This window comes from Salvelinus namaycush, chromosome 26 (assembly GCF_016432855.1).
Source record: "Salvelinus namaycush isolate Seneca chromosome 26, SaNama_1.0, whole genome shotgun sequence".
NCBI classification, from domain to species: Eukaryota; Metazoa; Chordata; class Actinopteri; order Salmoniformes; family Salmonidae; genus Salvelinus; species Salvelinus namaycush.
The window spans coordinates 36,124,088-36,142,877 of record NC_052332.1 but is presented as its reverse complement, the minus strand read 5'-3'; the positions used below and the strand labels follow the sequence as shown (position 1 = coordinate 36,142,877).

The 18,790-nt window shown below is 44.2% G+C and overlaps 1 protein-coding gene across 1 annotated transcript; it reads left to right on the top strand.

The window, feature by feature from the left end:
* Positions 1–11,949: 11,949 nt before the first annotated feature.
* On the top strand, positions 11,950–12,606 carry LOC120021513 (claudin-3-like). Its single transcript, XM_038965301.1, has one exon. The coding sequence runs from the start codon at positions 11,950–11,952 to the stop codon at positions 12,604–12,606; it is 657 nt and encodes a 218-aa protein (XP_038821229.1).
* Positions 12,607–18,790: the final 6,184 nt, after the last annotated feature.

The following is an 18,790-nucleotide window of genomic DNA, read 5'->3' as shown; positions in this document are numbered from 1 at the left end:
GTCGGATCCTTGTTTGATGTTTGCTGTTCTGTGTCCTTGTTCCGCCCTGTCGTGTTTTTTGCCTTCTTCAGATGCTGCGTGTGAGCAGGTGTCTATGTCAGCTACGGCCTGTGCCTTCCCGAAGCGACCTGCAGTCTGTGGTCGCGTCTCCAGTCGTTCCTCTCTACTGACGAGAGGATTTCAGTTTTCCTGTTTTGTATTTACCTAAGATAATATCCAGGAGTATCGTTTTTGTTTAAGACTGGAATAAAGACTCTGTTTCTGTTAAGTCGCTTTTGGGTCCTCATTCAGCAGCATAACAGAAGGATCCGACCAGTAATGGACCCAGCGACTACGGATTCTCGCAACACTGCCATCGAGATCCAGGGAGCAATGCTCGGCAGACACGAGCAGGAATTGTCTGCTGCTCGTCATGCCGTTGAGACCCTGGCCGCTCAGGTCTCCAACCTCTCAGGACAGTTTCAGAGTCTTCGTCTCGTGCCACCTGCTACTTCCTGGTCTTCCGAGTCTCCGGAACCTAGGGTTAATAACCCACCATGTTACTCTGGGCAACCCACTGAGTGCCGCTCCTTTCTCACCCAGTGTGATATTGTGTTCTCTCTCCAGCCCAACACATACTCAAGAGAGAGAGCTCGGATCGCCTACGTCATATCACTCCTTACTGGTCGGGCTCGGGAGTGGGGCACAGCTATCTGGGAGGCAAGGGCTGAGTGTACTAACGATTATCAGAACTTTAAAGAGGAGATGATACGGGTTTTTGATCGTTCAGTTTTTGGGAAGGAGGCTTCCAGGGCCCTGGCTTCCCTATGTCAAGGTGATCGATCCATAACGGATTACTCTATAGAGTTTCGCACTCTTGCTGCCTCCAGTGACTGGAACGAGCCGGCGTTGCTCGCTCGTTTTCTGGAGGGACTCCACGCTGAGGTTAAAGATGAGATTCTCTCCCGGGAGGTTCCTTCCAGCGTGGACTCTTTGATTGCACTCGCCATCCGCATAGAACGACGGGTAGATCTTCGTCACCGAGCTCGTGGAGGAGAGCTCGCGTTAACGGTGTTCCCCCTCTCCGCATCTCAACCATCTCCTCCCACCGGCTCAGAGACTGAGCCCATGCAGCTGGGAGGTATTCGCATCTCGACTAAGGAGAGGGAACGGAGAATCACCAACCGCCTTTGCCTCTATTGCGGTTCTGCTGGACATTTTGTTATTTCATGTCCAGTAAAAGCCAGAGCTCATCAGTAAGCGGAGGGCTACTGGTGAGCGCTACTACTCAGGTCTCTCCATCAAGATCCTGTACTACCTTGTTGGTCCATCTACGCTGGTCTGGTTCGGCTGCTTCCTGCAGTGCCTTGATAGACTCTGGGGCTGAGGGTTGTTTTATGGACGAAGCATGGGCTCGGAAACATGACATTCCTCTCAGACAGTTAGGGAAGCCCACGCCCATGTTCGCCTTAGATGGTAGTCTTCTCCCCAGTATCAGATGTGAGACACTACCTTTAACCCTCACAGTATCTGGTAACCACAGTGAGACCATTTCCTTTTTGATTTTTCGTTCACCTTTTACACCTGTTGTTTTGGGTCATCCCTGGCTAGTATGTCATAATCCTTCTATTAATTGGTCTAGTAATTCTATCCTATCCTGGAACGTTTCTTGTCATGTGAAGTGTTTAATGTCTGCTATCCCTCCTGTTTCTTCTGTCCCCTCTTCTCAGGAGGAACCTGGTGATTTGACAGGAGTGCCGGAGGAATATCATGATCTGCGCACGGTCTTCAGTCGGTCCAGAGCCAACTCCCTTCCTCCTCACCGGTCGTATGATTGTTGTATTGATCTCCTTCCGGGAACCACTCCCCCTCGGGGTAGACTATACTCTCTGTCGGCTCCCGAACGTAAGGCTCTCGAGGATTATCTGTCTGTTTCTCTCGACGCCGGTACCGTGGTGCCTTCTTCCTCTCCCGCCGGAGCGGGGTTTTTTTTTGTTAAGAAGAAGGACGGTACTCTGCGCCCCTGCGTGGATTATCGAGGGCTGAATGACATAACGGTTAAGAATCGTTATCCGCTTCCCCTTATGTCGTCAGCCTTCGAGATTCTGCAGGGAGCCAGGTTCTTTACTAAGTTGGACCTTCGTAACGCTTACCATCTCGTGCGCATCAGAGAGGGGGACGAGTGGAAAACGGCGTTTAACACTCCGTTAGGGCATTTTGAATACCGGGTTCTGCCGTTCGGTCTCGCTAATGCTCCAGCTGTCTTTCAGGCATTAGTTAATGATGTACTGAGAGACATGCTGAACATCTTTGTTTTCGTTTACCTTGACGATATCCTGATTTTTTTCACCGTCACTCGAGATTCATGTTCAGCACGTTCGACGTGTACTCCAGCGCCTTTTAGAGAATTGTCTCTACGTGAAGGCTGAGAAGTGCGCCTTTCATGTCTCCTCTGTCACATTTCTCGGTTCTGTTATTTCCGCTGAAGGCATTCAGATGGATCCCGCTAAGGTCCAGGCTGTCAGCGATTGGCCCGTACCTAAGTCACGTGTCGAGTTGCAGCGCTTTCTCGGTTTCGCTAATTTCTATCGGCGTTTCATTCGTAATTTCGGTCAAGTGGCTGCTCCTCTCACAGCTCTGACTTCTGTCAAGACGTGCTTTAAGTGGTCCGGTTCCGCCCAGGGAGCTTTTGATCTCCTCAAGAAGCGTTTTACATCCGCTCCTATCCTTGTTACTCCTGACGTCACTAAACAATTTATTGTCGAGGTTGACGCTTCAGAGGTGGGCGTGGGAGCCATTCTGTCCCAGCGCTTCCATTCTGACGATAAGGTCCATCCTTGCGCTTATTTTTCTCATCGCCTGTCGCCATCGGAACGCAACTATGATGTGGGTAACCGCGAACTGCTCGCCATCCGCTTAGCCCTAGGCGAATGGCGACAGTGGTTGGAGGGGGCGACCGTCCCTTTTGTCGTTTGGACTGACCATAAGAACCTTGAGTACATCCGTTCTGCCAAACGACTTAATGCACGTCAAGCTCGTTGGGCGTTGTTTTTTCGCTCGTTTCGAGTTCGTGATTTCTTATCGCCCGGGAAATAAGAACACCAAGCCTGATGCCTTATCCCGTCTCTTTGGTTCTTCTGTGGCTTCTACCGACCCCGAGGGGATTCTCCCTGAGGGGCGTGTTGTCGGGTTGACTGTCTGGGGAATTGAGAGACAGGTAAAGCAAGCACTCACTCACACTGCGTCGCCGCGCGCTTGTCCTAGTAACCTTCTGTTCGTTCCTGTCTCTACTCGTCTGGCTGTTCTTCAGTGGGCTCACTCTGCCAAGTTAGCTGGCCACCCCAGCGTTCGGGGTACGCTTGCTTCTATTCGCCAGCGGTTTTGGTGGCCTACTCAGGAGCGTGACACGCGCCGTTTCGTGGCTGCTTGTTCGGACTGCGCGCAGACTAAGTCAGGTAACTCTCCTCCTGCCGGTCGTCTCAGACCGCTTCCCATTCCTTCTCGACCATGGTCTCACATCGCCTTAGACTTTATTACCGGTCTGCCTTCGTCTGCGGGGAAGACTGTGATTCTTACGGTTGTCGATAGGTTCTCTAAGGCGGCACATTTCATTCCCCTCGCTAAGCTTCCTTCCGCTAAGGAGACGGCACAAATCATCATTGAGAATGTGTTCAGAATTCATGGCCTCCCGTTAGACGCCGTTTCAGACAGAGGCCCGCAATTCACGTCACAGTTTTGGAGGGAGTTCTGTCGTTTGATTGGTGCTTCCGTCAGTCTCTCTTCCGGGTTTCATCCCCAGTCTAACGGTCAAGCAGAAAGGGCCAATCAGACGATTGGTCGCATATTACGCAGCCTTTCTTTTCGTAACCCTGCGTCTTGGGCAGAACAGCTCCCCTGGGCAGAATACGCTCACAACTCGCTTCCTTCGTCTGCTACCGGGCTATCTCCGTTTCAGAGTAGTCTTGGGTACCAGCCTCCTCTGTTCTCGTCCCAGCTCGCCGAGTCCAGCGTTCCCTCCGCTCAGGTTTTTGTCCAACGTTGTGAGCGCACCTGGAGGAGGGTCAGGTCTGCACTTTGCCGTTACAGGGCGCAGACTGTGAGAGCCGCCAATAAACGTAGGATTAAGAGTCCTAGGTATTGTCGCGGTCAGAGAGTGTGGCTTTCCACTCGTAACCTTCCCCTTACGACAGCTTCTTGCAAGTTGACTCCGCGGTTCATTGGTCCGTTCCGTGTCTCTCAGGTCGTCAATCCTGTCGCTGTGCGACTGCTTCTTCCGCGACATCTTCGTCGCGTCCACCCTGTCTTCCATGTCTCCTGTGTCAAGCCTTTTCTTCGCGCCCCCGTTCGTCTTCCCTCCCCCCCCCCCCGTCCTTGTCGAGGGCGCACCTATTTACAAGGTACGGAAGATCATGGACATGCGTTCTCGGGGACGTGGTCACCAGTACTTAGTGGATTGGGAGGGTTACGGTCCTGAGGAGAGGAGTTGGGTTCCATCTCGGGACGTGCTGGACCGTTCGTTGATTGATGATTTCCTCCGTTGCCGCCAGGGTTCCTCCTCGAGTGCGCCAGGAGGCGCTCGGTGAGTGGGGGGGTACTGTCATGTTTTGTCATTGATTATCATGTCTTGTCCCTGTGCTTCCCTTCTATTCGTTTCCCTCTGCTGGTCTTATTAGGTTCTTTCCCTCTTTCTATCCCTCTCTCTCCCCCTCCCTCTCTCGCTCTCTCGCTCTCTCTCTCTATCGTTCCGTTCCTGCTCCCAGCTGTTCCTCATTCTCCTAACTACCTCATTTACTCTTTCACACCTGTCCCCTATTTTGCCCTCTGATTAGAGTCCCTATTTCTCCCTCTGTTTTCCGCTTCTGTCCTTGTCGGATCCTTGTTTGATGTTTGCTGTTCTGTGTCCTTGTTCCGCCCTGTCGTGTTTTTTGCCTTCTTCAGATGCTGCGTGTGAGCAGGTGTCTATGTCAGCTACGGCCTGTGCCTTCCCGAAGCGACCTGCAGTCTGTGGTCGCGTCTCCAGTCGTTCCTCTCTACTGACGAGAGGATTTCAGTTTTCCTGTTTTGTATTTACCTAAGATAATATCCAGGAGTATCGTTTTTGTTTAAGACTGGAATAAAGACTCTGTTTCTGTTAAGTCGCTTTTGGGTCCTCATTCAGCAGCATAACAAGGGGATCTTAACCACATCCAAAACGGGACCTGAATGGCAAAAATAATGTGGGCCTGCCTACAATTCATAGATTAAAAGGGAATGTCAGCTCACTGTTTTGCTCGCTCACTGTTTTGCTCTTCACAAACTTTATATTATAATAAATCTTTGGTGATTAACATTTATTTCCAAGCAGTCTCAGGAGCCAAAACCTTTATTGACAGTCTTGACAAAAAAAAGCCTTCATTGGTATTTAACAAAATAAAACAAAATGGAAAAAAGCATTTGTTTTTATGTTTCTAAATAGGAAGTATACAGGCACCAAAAGAATATTAGGCAACTCTAGTTCCATGCGCATATGGGAACTGTGAGTCATGGCTGGATAAGCTGCGTCTCCACTGTTAAAATTCATGCCAGAACCAACTGTGTTACCGCTAAAACCAGATTTTGGTTGATCTTAAATATCCCTTTCAGCGCTAATTAGCCCTATGGATCATGTTTTTAAGGACACACCCCAAATATTTCCACCCCTCCTATCTGTTAACACCGACATAATATTTTAGGGAGCGGTAGAGGTGACCAATAGTAGTTCCTCCAGCGTGGATGCTCGTCCACGTTTTATAGTTAGGCTATGCATAATTTGCAGAGGTGGATAAAGTACTGAACATACTGTCACTTAGTTTGTAATTTACTAAAGAAAAAGTAGCCCTCTTAATAAACTACTCAAGTAAGTGTAAAAATATCAGATCAGAAAACTACTAGTTAGAATTGTAGTTTGGTCATTTTTTACACCTTATGCTCAACTGTGAGAGAACAAAAATGACAACTTACTGTAATTGATTTGATGTTAATTTATTATTTAACCTTTTACTGCAGTGGGCTAAATCAGGGTCACAAATAGTGTTTCTAGGGAGCCTTAAATAAATCTACTTTGAAACTAAAGTATACACCTCACACACATGGTTATGGGCTTCCAAAAAAGAAGACACCTGTACCATGTCAGATATAGAGTTACATTTTTTTTCGTTTGCATTGCAATATTACACTTTATATAGAATACAGAAGACAGAAATATAACAAAACTGTTTAATTAACATAGAAACACTGGATTTTCAGCGTGTTTATTTAATTAATACAGATTAATTATGAAGAATATGAATAACATTTGTCGTGTCTTTGGCTATGCCAGATTAAGTGATATGACATGTTATTCTATAAAATCCTTTCTCTGTAATTAATATTACCTGATTGAGCTAATCATGTAAATGTAATTAACTAGAAAGTCGGGGCACCACGAAAGAGTGTTTATAGAGCTGTTACCTTCCGAATAAACTCTTAAAGACCTAGTCATATTTTACATCAATAGCAGTCAATATTAATCGTCACCTTATTTCAGTCTCATCTGAAAGTTGTACATTTTTTGTTATCTTCACGAACCCTGGCTAACAGGTTGAAATCAGCAATACAAAATTGGGTTTAATTATTTATTTACTAAATACCTAACTAATCACACAGAATTACATATACTCAGAATGCAAATTATGTCATACAGAAAAAGTCCCTGGTGGACAGAGCCGACATGACGGCTGGTTACACAAAGGAAAGGGGGTTGGGTTTGAGTGAAAGAGCGGGAAGACTGAGGAACAAAGGGGAAAAGCTATGCTATCGTAAATACAGTATCTTATGCATTCTAAATTACCGCCCATTTGGAAAAGGAGAATGCAATAGATATTTACTCTGAGCTGCGCTTCGGTAGGTTGGTCGTAGATGCTGGTCGTGTTGGCCAACAGAGATCTTCCTGTCCTCGGAAGAATGTCTCTGGTGGTAAATTGGATACGTTGTAGTATCTTCGTTGTGTGTTAGACTGGATACGTCGTCCTCCGTCCTTTCCTAGCTCATGTTTACAGCTGCTGTTGCTAACTCAACGGCTAGGAGGTATCACATCTGTAGTGAATAAGAGTTCAAAGTTCATACCATTCGCAACCAAAGCTCACGCTGAGGTTGGCTTAGTTCTGTTGACGTTGAGACTGGTGTTTTACAGGTACTATTTAATGAACTGCCAGTTGAAGACTTGTGAGGCGTCTGTTTCTCAAACTAGACACCCTAATGTACTTGTCCTCTTGCTCAGTTGTGCACCAGGGCCTCCAACTTCTCATTTTTAGCCTGTAATCGAACCCAAATGCTGATGCTTCAGAAACTCAACTAGTCTAAAGAAGGCCAGTTGTATTGCTTCTTTAATCAGAACAGTTTTCAGCTGTGCTAACATAATTGCAAAAGGGTTTTCTAATGATCAATTAGCCTTTTAAAATTATAAACTTGGATTAGCTAACACAACATGCCATTGGAACACAGGAGTGATGGTGGCTGATAATGGGCCTCTGTACGACTATGTAGATATTCCATAAAAAATCTTCCGTTTCCAGCTACAATAGTCATTTACAACATTAACAATGTCTACACTGTATTTCTGATTAATTTGATGTTATTTTAATGGACAAAAAATGTGCTTTTCTTTAAAAAAAAATTACATTTCTAAGTGACAAGGACAAGGAAATGTTTTTGAACGGTAGTGTAGGTTTGGTTAAAGTGACTATGCATATATGATAAACAGATTTGATAAACTATAATATGATCTTGGTGTAGCGTAATATTATTTTGATCGCAAGTCCTGATCCCAATGACTCGATTGCATGGAGAGAAAGAGAACTGCACATGTTCAAGGAATAACGTGGCTCATTCGAATTTCCTGATACAGCAGGAAAATTTTCCCCGACAAAAGAGTGATCAAGTTAAGGTCTGACATCTGTATATTTTTCTTAAAGGTGCAATATGCAGGAATCCATCCACCATTTTCTAGATGCTAAAATTCTAATAGTTAGCCTAATTTCAGTTTATGTGACAAAACAAGCAGTCATTGTGTAGAGAATCATTGTACCATCTAAACCTCTGTGAAATGTATTTTCCATAACCAAAAATATTGTCTTGTTTTGCTGTTTGAAGCTGGTGTACAAAACCGAAAGTAAAAGACGCAAAAAACGAAACTTAACGGGAAGCATAGAAATAGTGCAGATAGAAAAGATATACCGTTTCTTAGACTTGTTTTCAATGAGAATGACAGATCTATAACTCATATTTCTATTTGAATTTGGTCCGTTCGCCTAAAAAGTTAAATATTGCGACATTAAGGGTAGCTTTAGTATAGCTTAACTTCTTCCAGTGTGAAGTAATTGGTAGCTTGGTAAACTATATTTTCAGAGTAGCTTCCCCAACACTGCTGTCGGATAGGTTGGGGCACTGCACACATAAGGCTTTAGGTCAGGTCACATGATCAGGTAAAACTAAGCCCGAGTTTATCATTTACGGAAATATAGACCTGTGGTGAATGTCAGTGGGCTGTATGTTTAGTTGAATGTAAAACACTCCACTGTTGCTGATGTTGTTGTTGTGTTGATTATTCAGGTGCTACAATCAATGGACTGATTAACAAGAACTGTAAACACAACAGACTCAAATGCATACTGAGCAGAGTACCCGTTCAGTTAAAGGTTTCATGTGTAAATGTAGCTATCTCAATGTTGTTGCCGTTGATTGTACCTGTGAGAGATATATCCCAAGGACCGCTAACCAGAGGCAACCAACTGACAAATGTGGACATTTTGGGTGGTTGGGGGGGGTTTGGGGTGGGGGGGGTGGGGGGGTGGGGGGGTCAGGTCTTTCATCACCATCACAACATGTGACAGGCCTTCCATCACCATCCTTAACACAGTACAAATACGTACCCACTTTAATTCAACGCTATTCATCTGCTTTAGTGCTTCACTGACAGGTAAAGCCAAAACAGCAAATAGAGTTAACTGAACATTAGTTATACTTATGACAGAAAACAACTGACTTTATTCTACAAAGTGTGAGTGAAATTTTTCATGGTATTTCTAATGTGTCACTCGGTATATAGAGGAAGCTGTAGAATGTGAGTTCGCAACCGATACTGAGAGGAGTACATGGTTTGTATGCTAAGGGTGTCTGGGCTCTCTCTCTCTCTCTCTGTGTGGTCATATTTACTCACAGGGCAGTTTTGCAGGTTTTCAGGGATCTGGGAATGTTTTCCCGCATAATCATTCTGTTATAGGAACTGACACAGAAACCTGCTGGCTGTGGAATGCCATGTCACCATGTGGAAGCAGGAAGTAGGCCAACATAATAAATAGTAAGGTGGCTCAACAATTCTGACAGCAACGTCAACCTTTTTCCATATTTGTCTTTTATTAATAAATTCTCATTCACATAGAAACAAACAAAGGTAGAATTATACAAAGGAATAATTACCATTAGAGTCAAGGAACCAAGAAACTACTGTGAGAAATCACTATCAGAAAATGTAATTGTATATGTTGCTACACAGTAGGCCTAGGTGAATCACGGTGTGAGGCTTATTGCTGCGTGTGTGTGTGTGCGCTTGTTTGCGTGAGTGTGACTGAGGGCTCTATTTTTTGGCTGGCGCTAAGGAGGCGCAAGTGTCAAACACGTTATTTAGCAATTTTGTCATGTTAAAACTGGGGCATTTTTCAGCCCCATGTGCCAGGTTTGGCATTTGACCTGTGGCAATATTTGAAGTGTGTCCTTAAAAACATGAGCAAAAGTGACAATTTCAAGCAGCACTAATGGGAAGTTTTAAGACCCACAAAAAGAAGCTCTTAACGGTAACGCAGTTGATAATGGATTTTGAGAACGGAAGCGCAGCCTATCGAGCCATGAAGCACAGTTCCCACGGAAAGAGAGATGTGCCATTTGTGCGTGTAAATCTCGATTGGTTTCCCCCACTTGTGTTAAATTTGATTAAAAACCACTTGTGTTAAATTTGATTAAAAACCACTTGTGTTAAATTTGATTAAAAACCACTTGTGTTAAATTTGATTAAAAACCACTTGTGTTAAATTTGATTAAAAACCACTTGTGTTAAATTTGATTAAAAACCAAGCATAATATCGTGTGCCTCCTGCTTGTTGTTGAAGAGATCTTCGTCTAACCCGAGGTGTTGTGTTAGGTTTGTTAAAAAAGAGCCCTGAGTGTATCTGCCCAGCCTGATCACTAGAAATAGACTTTGATTTCAGGAAAGGTCCTGAGAACGGTGATATATGCCTTCCTTGGCGCTCACACGTTTGTTTTAAATGATGGCCCAGCACTGGGCGCAAACTCACTTTTTGAAGGGAAACGACGAGATCTCGTTGATCTGCCTTAGTGTGTGTGTTTGTTTCTATGTGAAGTCATAAAGCCTATAGGTAGCCACAGTAAAGCCTATAGGTAGCCACAGTAAAGCCTATAGGTAGCCACAGTAAAGCCTATAGGTAGTCACAGTAAAGCTTATAGGTAGTCACAGTAAAGCTTATAGGTAGTCACAGTAAAGCCTATAGGTAGTCACAGTAAAGCTTATAGGTAGTCACAGTAAAGCTTATAGGTAGTCACAGTAAAGCTTATAGGTAGTCACAGTAAAGCTTATAGGTAGTCACAGTAAAGCCTATAGGTAGTCACAGTAAAGCTTATAGGTAGTCACAGTAAAGCTTATATGTAGCCACAGTAAAGCCTATAGGTAGTCACAGTAAAGCTTATAGGTAGTCACAGTAAAGCCTATAGGTAGCCACAGTAAAGCCTATAGGTAGCCACAGTAAAGCCTATATGTAGCCACAGTAAAGCCTATAGGTAGTCACAGTAAAGCCTATAGGTAGCCACAGTAAAGCTTATAGGTAGCCACAGTAAAGCCTATACGTAGTCACAGTAAAGCTTATAGGTAGTCACAGTAAAGCCTATAGGTAGTCACAGTAAAGCATATAGGTAGTCACAGTAAAGCTTATAGGTAGCCACAGGCCCAACCACTCAGTGATGACAACAGACTCTGTAGAACGTATCACTATGAGCTACTGTTACCCTCTCTGGCTTACCTACAGGGAGGGGATGAGAAGGGTGTGTGTGTGTGTGTGTGTGTGTGTGTGTGTGTGTGTGTGTGTGTGTGTGTGTGTGTGTGTGTGTGGTGAGGGAGATTGACTGGCCTAATGTTTGTTGTCAAACCAACAAAAATAGTTTCCTGTCCATGTTTCTTTGTGTGAAACGTTCAAACCATTAGATGACACTAGTTGTACCAGCCATTACCTCTAAGGTACAGAGTACATCCAGTCAGAGGACATGATTTAGCACACTTGTTTCCAACATTTAGCAGGTATTTGTTCTTCAGAAAGGCACGAAAGAAGAGAGCAGGTAAGGCCAGCGTAATTGTAAATGCACTGTCTGTCCCTATGTTACTGGAACAAATAGTCAAGAGGGAGTCAGATTACAGGTGAAACTCTCCCCTCTGGCTCCCTCCCTCCTCTCATCTCTCCTTCCTCTTCTCCCTTCTCCTCCTCCACCCCCCTCACGTCTCCTTTCTCAGTAACCTCTATGGGCAGGTGTTGTTTTTGTGAAGAGCATTCAGCAACCTGTTCTGCGACCCTGTGACATCATCACCAGGGGACTCCTCCCTCCATCCTCACCTGCCTCCACTAAGCTATAAAAGATCTCCGTTTCCGTGGCAGCATCACTTAGCTACATCACACCCGCCACACACAGAGAGAGAGAGAGAGAGAGAGAGAGGGGAGTGGTCATACACAGGGCCATCAACAGGAAGAAAACAGAACACAAAGAACCTAGGACAAAGTGCTGGACTGAATCCTCTGTTCATTCTTTGTGCTGAATTCTGGAATCTCAGGAGGTTCTAGAATTCCTTAATTGAGTGACATCCTCATTCCTCCAGGTAGGTCAGGTGTATAAGAGAGACGCCCCCAGGAAGCCAGCATGTCGATGGGCATGGAGATTGTGGGCATCGCCCTGGGAGTCATAGGATTCATCCTGGGCATCGTGGTCTGTGCTTTGCCCATGTGGAAGGTTACAGCCTTCATCGGAGCCAACATCATTACAGCCCAGACCATCTGGGAAGGGTTATGGATGAACTGTGTGACCCAGAGCACGGGACAGATGCAGTGTAAGATCTATGACTCCCTGCTGGCCTTACCTCAGGACCTGCAGGCTGCCAGAGCCATGACCGTCATCGCCATCATCCTGGGGATTCTAGGGGTGATGGTCTCCATCGTCGGAGCCAAGTGCACCAACTGCATCGATGACGAATCCGCCAAAGCTAAAGTCATGATCATCTCCGGAATCTTCTTCATCCTGGCCGGTATCCTCGTCCTCATCCCTGTCTCCTGGTCGGCCAACACCATCATCCGAGACTTCTACAACCCCCTTTTGGTCGAGGCCCAAAGGAGGGAGCTGGGAGCCTCACTCTACATCGGCTGGGGGTCGGCGGCCCTGCTCCTTATTGGAGGAGCCATGCTGTGCTGCTCCTGCCCCCCCAAGGAGGAGAAGAGGTACAAGCCCCCCCGCATGGCCTACTCCGCCCCTCGCAGCGTGAGCGGGGGCGCAGCGGGATACGACAGGAAAGACTACGTCTGAGGGACTATTTACCTGCATGATTGAACGGAGGGGAGAAAAGATAGCAGAGTGATAGAGGAGAAGTAGATAGATATATAGACAGACAGACAAGACACACAGGTAGACAGACAGACAGGTAGACAGACAGACAGAGACAGATAGATAGTTTGCTATCTGACAGGAAAAACTAGGAGACAACTCCTACTGAAAAGACTCCGATATGAAGGGATGTGTGTTTTAATGTTACTGCTTAGCTTTTCCTCCGCTTGGGTGTCTCTGTTCAGCGTCATTGTTCAGCTTTATATAGGCTTGTGTGAAGTTTGGTAGAGGCTGTCAGACCCAGATGCTGTACATACAATCCCAAAGGGGTAGGTTGACTACTGGTAATGACTGGTTTTATGGAATAGTTTAAATTCTAGTTGTTATTCATTCATTTCAAACTTCAGATGATAAACCAAAGCCCTTTTGTTTCAGTAAACCGTACAGTTGTAGGGTCTTGGTTTTCAAGTACTTGGGAGAACTGCTTCAGTTACACAGCATGCGGGCTCATGTTTCTACTGCAGTATGGAGGTCCCTATTGCGTGTGTAGTTTACAGTTGGGGAGGTGGGATTTTCTTTCACTGAAACGTTCAGTTAAAAAGTTTCATTGTGTCTCATTAACACAGACCAGGAAGGACCAGCACTGTTTTTACATAGATTAGGCAATGAGTTTCAGTATGTGTGTGTGTTTGTGTGTGTGTGTGTGTGTGTGTGTGTGCGCACATGCGTCTTTTGCATGTATTTGGTTGTGAGAGATTCTGCCTCAGGTCATGATATCATAGATTCCTTCCTCTTCACAGTTCCACTCTATTTAGGCCTTTCTGTGTGTCTGTGTGTGTTTGTGTGTGGTGTAATAATATTTGTTTGGTAAAAAAAAATTACAAATAATTAATAGCTTTTTAATGCTGAAAATGCTTTTTGTCAGATTTTTGTCTTGTAAATAGTAAGACATGTGTAGTGTCATTTGTAAAAGAATGAGACTATGTATAGACTAATTATAGTTAGGAGAGTGATGGTAAAGCAGGACCATTGTCTGAGGTGACGTATGGAGTCAGACAGTCTCCTGTTTAACAAAGCAACTGTAAGAACTGTTTGCTGAGCAGGGAGTAGTACACCTGAATGATGGATTTGACTGTGTGTGTGTGTGCGTGCGTGCGTGCGTGCGTGCGTGCGTGCGTGCGTGCGTGCGTGCATACATAGAGGGTGAGAGACTACCTAATGAAAGGCATGTGTGTCTAAGGTCTTAATTTTCAACTGCAGGCAAGCAGTCAGGTTTACCTACAAACGCCCATATAACCACAATGGACAGCTTACGTTGTTTATTTGAAATAAGTCAGCCATTTTAGTTTTTTTATTTAAAATACAATGCCTAGTTTCAATACTTATTGTTTGATGGAATGTGTATCTTGTAAATTGTCTTTATATACGTATATGTTAAGACAACAATGCTTGAATGATGTCGTGTTTTGCAATGGTCTGCTTCTCTCTGCATATTCAGCTGTCCTCTACTATGCTTCAATAAATGTGAAAATGTATTCCCTGTTGTCATTTAACAGTTTTATTTCTTCATGGTAAATACCTCCAACCTCTAGCTTTACCTCTTCCTGGTAGAGGTAACTATCTATAATTACTCTATACATAGTCTTATTCCTTCACAGACAGGTAGCCTTGTGGGTAGGAGCGTCGAGCTAGTAACGGTAAAGGTTGCTGGATCGAATCCCTGAGCTGACAAGTTAAAATCTGTCGTTCTGCCCCTGAACAAGGCAGTTAACCCACTATTCATAAGCTGTCATTGTAAATATGAATTTGTTCTTAACTGACTTGCCTAGTTAAATAAAAATAGATATTGCGGAAGACACATTATAGTTGTACAACTGAAATGTGTCTTCTGCATTTTTTCTTCTTAACCTTTATTTAACTAGGCAAGTCAATTGTGCAACTGAAATGTGTCTTCCGCATGTTTCTCTCTCTACTAACACTCTGTGGGGAAGTGATACTGCTTGTTCAGAGTATCTGTATTGTGTTTCTATGATTATTTGTCAGTAGAACTTCCTCTGGTACAGCTAATGGCACAACACCTGAATAAACCTGTCCCAAATTAACATATTAACACAATAGAAAACACTGATCTGCTAAAGTTATGGTGAGAGGAATGAGTTGGGTTGCATCTGAAATGACACCCTATCCCTTGGATACAGGTTAACTGCCAAAATAAAGGAAAGACCAACATAAAGTGTCTTATTAATAGGGCGTTGGGCCCTATTAAGCCATCAGAAAAGCTGCAATGCGCCTTTGCATTGATTCTACAAGTGTCTGGAATTCTATTGCAGGAATGCAATACCACTCTTCCACTCCCAGAGTGCAAAGAAACTTGGCGTGATCATGTCGTTCTCTACAAACATCAAAGCAGTGACTCCCTCATGCAGGTTCATACTCTTCAACATCCGTAGAGTATAACTTTTCCTCACACAGGAAGCGGCACAGGTCCTAATCCAGGCACTTGTCATCTCCCGTCTGAACTACTGTTCTCTGGGCTCCCCGCTTGTGCCATCGAACCCCTGTAACTCACCCAGAACGCCACAGCCCGTCTGGTGTTCAACCTTCCCAAGTTCTCCCATGTCACCACACTCCTCCGCATACTCCACTGGTTTCCAGTCATAGCTCACATCCACTAAGAGACCATAGTGCTTACCTAATGGAGCAGTAAGGCGAACTGCCCCTCCCCACCTTCAGGCTATGCTCAAACCCTACATCCCAACCCAAGCACTCAGTTCGGGCAGCTCTGGTCTCCTGGCTGTCCCACCCCTATCGGAAGTCAGCTCCCGCTCTTTTCCTGGCCGTCCCGCCCTTACGGGAAGTCAGCTCCCGCTCTTTTCCTGGCCGTCCCGCCGTTACAGGAAGTCAGCTCCCGCTCTTTTCCTGGCCGTCCCGCCCCTACGGGAAGTCAGTTCCCGCTCTTTTCCTACTAGCACTTTGGCTGATAACTTCTATATTGAGGAGAAATGTACTTACTACGACTTTGATATGTCGTTATCCCACCTAGCTATCTGAAGATGAATGCAGTGTAAGTAGCTCTGGATGAGAGCTAAATGACTAAAATACATAAAATGAGAAATCCCATTGATGTTTTTTTGATGGTGGTGGAAAACACAATTTCATGCACCGCCACAGAATCTCCCATTAGTGTTCAATTGGGTTGAGACCTGGTGACTGACACACACACACACACACACCCTTTAAACCCCCCATACTCCTTTGAGTAATAAGCAACTGGGCATTTTTATACATGACCCTAAGCATGATGGGATGTTAATTGATTAATTATCTCAGGAACCACACCTGTGTGGAAGCAAATACTTTCAATATACTTTGTATCCCTCATTAACTCAAGTGTTTCCTTTATTTTGGCAGTTACCTGTAGTGCACTACTTTTGACCTGGGCTGGGATTCCCAAAAGCATCGTAGCACTGAGATCATCTTAATTTCATTGAAACTAAATGGATGAAAGATGATCTTAGTGCTACTATGCTTATAGGAAACCCAGCCCAGGGCGCTCAACTAAAGTAGTACACTATATAGGGAAAAGGGTGCCATTTTGTGCACAGCCCTAGTTTGTCTTCCTATATGACTGACATAGAGGTCTCCACAACAATGTTATAAAGGGAAAAGGGTACAGATGCACAATTGAGTGCATCCTGTCGGACTGTATCACTTCCTGGTACGGCAACTGCACTGCCCGCAACCGCAGGGCTCTCCAGAGGGTGGTGCATTGCTCGTCCTAATATTTATATATTTCTTAATTCCATTATTTTACTTTTAGATTTGTGTGTATTGTTGTGAATTGTACGGCACTGTTGGAGCTAGGAACACAAGTATTTTGCAACACCAGCAATAACATCTGCTAGATATGTGTATGTGACCAATAACATTTGATTTGATTTGATTATAGTGCTATCAAATCAAATCACATTTTATTGGTCACATACACATGGTTAGCAGGTGTTATTGTGAGTGTAGCAAAATGCTTGTGCTTCTGGTTCCGACAGTGCAGTAATATCTAACAAGTAATCTAACAATTCCACACCAACTATCTAATACACACAACTCTAAGTAAAGGGAAGGAATAAGAATATAAACAGAAACACTAGGCAGACTAAATGCCCTTAGAAGGTTTTCTGGGTCAGTCTCTTGATGTGAGTTTTATGAGATTAAATGAGTGTCATTCCACACAGAACACTTAGCACACACTCGCTGATTCATGAATAGGGTATAAATAGGGTATGAATATGGTATGAATATGGTATGAATAGGGTATGAATATGGTATGAATAGGGTATTCACCTTATGACGCCTGGCAACAAGGGTTAAATAAAGGTTACATTTAAAAATCATTTAAAAAACAAGGGCATATCTAATTTGTTGCTTTTGTTTTCCTACTTCAGGCCCATTCACAAACAAGCAAAACATTGTTAATATGAATTACATTGGTCAAAACTACTAAATAACATGTACCGAATTTGAAAGATATGTTAATTAAATTAAAGTATAGGCACTCGGAAGCCGACATTCATTGGCATTAGCATTCTCATAGACTTTGACTGGGAGGGTTAGCTAGGATGGATATGGATAACGACCATTATTAGATACAGTCTAATATGCTAACTAGCTAACCCACCCAGTCAAAGTCTATGAGAATGGTAATGCCAACAAAGGTAGTCTTCCGAGTGCTTATACCACATGAAAACATACGTTGACATTTTTTCAATAATTTCCCTCAACAAAGAATTTAAAAGAAAATTGCATTAACGCTGGCAAAGACTTAATACAAATGCTTTAGCAATGTCACTGTATTTGCAGGCACTATAGTGTAATTTAGACTAAATAGTCGTTAGTGTCTGTCCAGAATGACTGGGTTTATCCCGACTTTTTGGCACCACTATTGCGTCGACGGTAGAGAGCGGCTTGAGAACGTTCATAAGAGTGGCTTGACACGACCGAGTGATGGATGTACGAGTGCAACCTATGAATACAACACATTTCTGAGAATGTAATTTCTGGGAATTCTTCAAAGCTGCTGGGGTGTTCTTATCAATGTCCATTATTTGGGTCATACAATTCATTAAACCATAACCCCCTCTGTCACATTTCCTAAAGGCCCTAGACTGGTCAATAAGTGACACCATAAAGCCTTGGTTATTACGATGTCAATTCAAACAAGGCAAAGCAGAGAGCTCACTTCATCATGGAACATGACATTACTAATCTCCCAAACAAAGATGGGCTTACTCTATCTCACCTCGACCCACCTTAGCACCCAGTGTGTCAGAAATAATCAATATTCTAAGCATTATCAGTACTAACACACACCCAAGCATATTGTGATTTTCTACTGATTGGTTCTACTCTGTCTTTCTCACTAAAACACCAACATGTACAACCACACACAGCCCCGAGCTCTGCCCCCTACCAGTACAGCTATTGGATTTTCAAATCCAAACAATGTCAAGTCTTAACCCCCCAGGAAAGAAAAAATATATATTTGAGAGTCAATCAAAGCTCAGCCCCTTTCTGCACGAATACTGCATTTACAACGGACTCCTGTCCAGACCAGTGTGTCACAGTTCTCCCTCACTGTACACCACCTGTCACATCAGCTTGTATGCACACACACACACACAAACATACACATACATACTTAGTGAGGTCTCTCAACTTCTTGCCCTCCACTCTAGTCATCAAATTGTAACATCTTGAATTTCCTTGGTCCTAGTTACCTGATGTCTGCAGCCGTCCTCACTACTGTTACCATGGGAACAATGCTCCAGGGAAGCAACACACCCATGTCTCACCTAAAGAGGCGGGTTGGGAGATTCTGCTCAACTGGTGGGAGAGAACACACGGATCCACACTAATTGTAATTAATGTCAACCGATGCATTTCAAATTCAAACTCCATACAGATGCTCTGTACCTTCACATTGCAATCATTACCTTTCATTTTACTGTAACCTCAAACTGGCTTGGGTACATTTTTAATAATAAAAAACAGGATTATACAAATGCTCTTGTCATCACAATCATCAAGCAGCTGACTTTAAACAGTTGGAATATGACATGCAGACAGGCGGACAAACGAACAGACAGACAGACCATGTCAGCCCTATCCT

What these genes read in the sequence shown, in the direction of transcription:
- LOC120021513 (XM_038965301.1), top strand. Translation starts at nt 11,950, where the DNA reads ATGTCGATGGGCATGGAGATTGTGGGCATCGCCCTGGGAGTCATAGGA.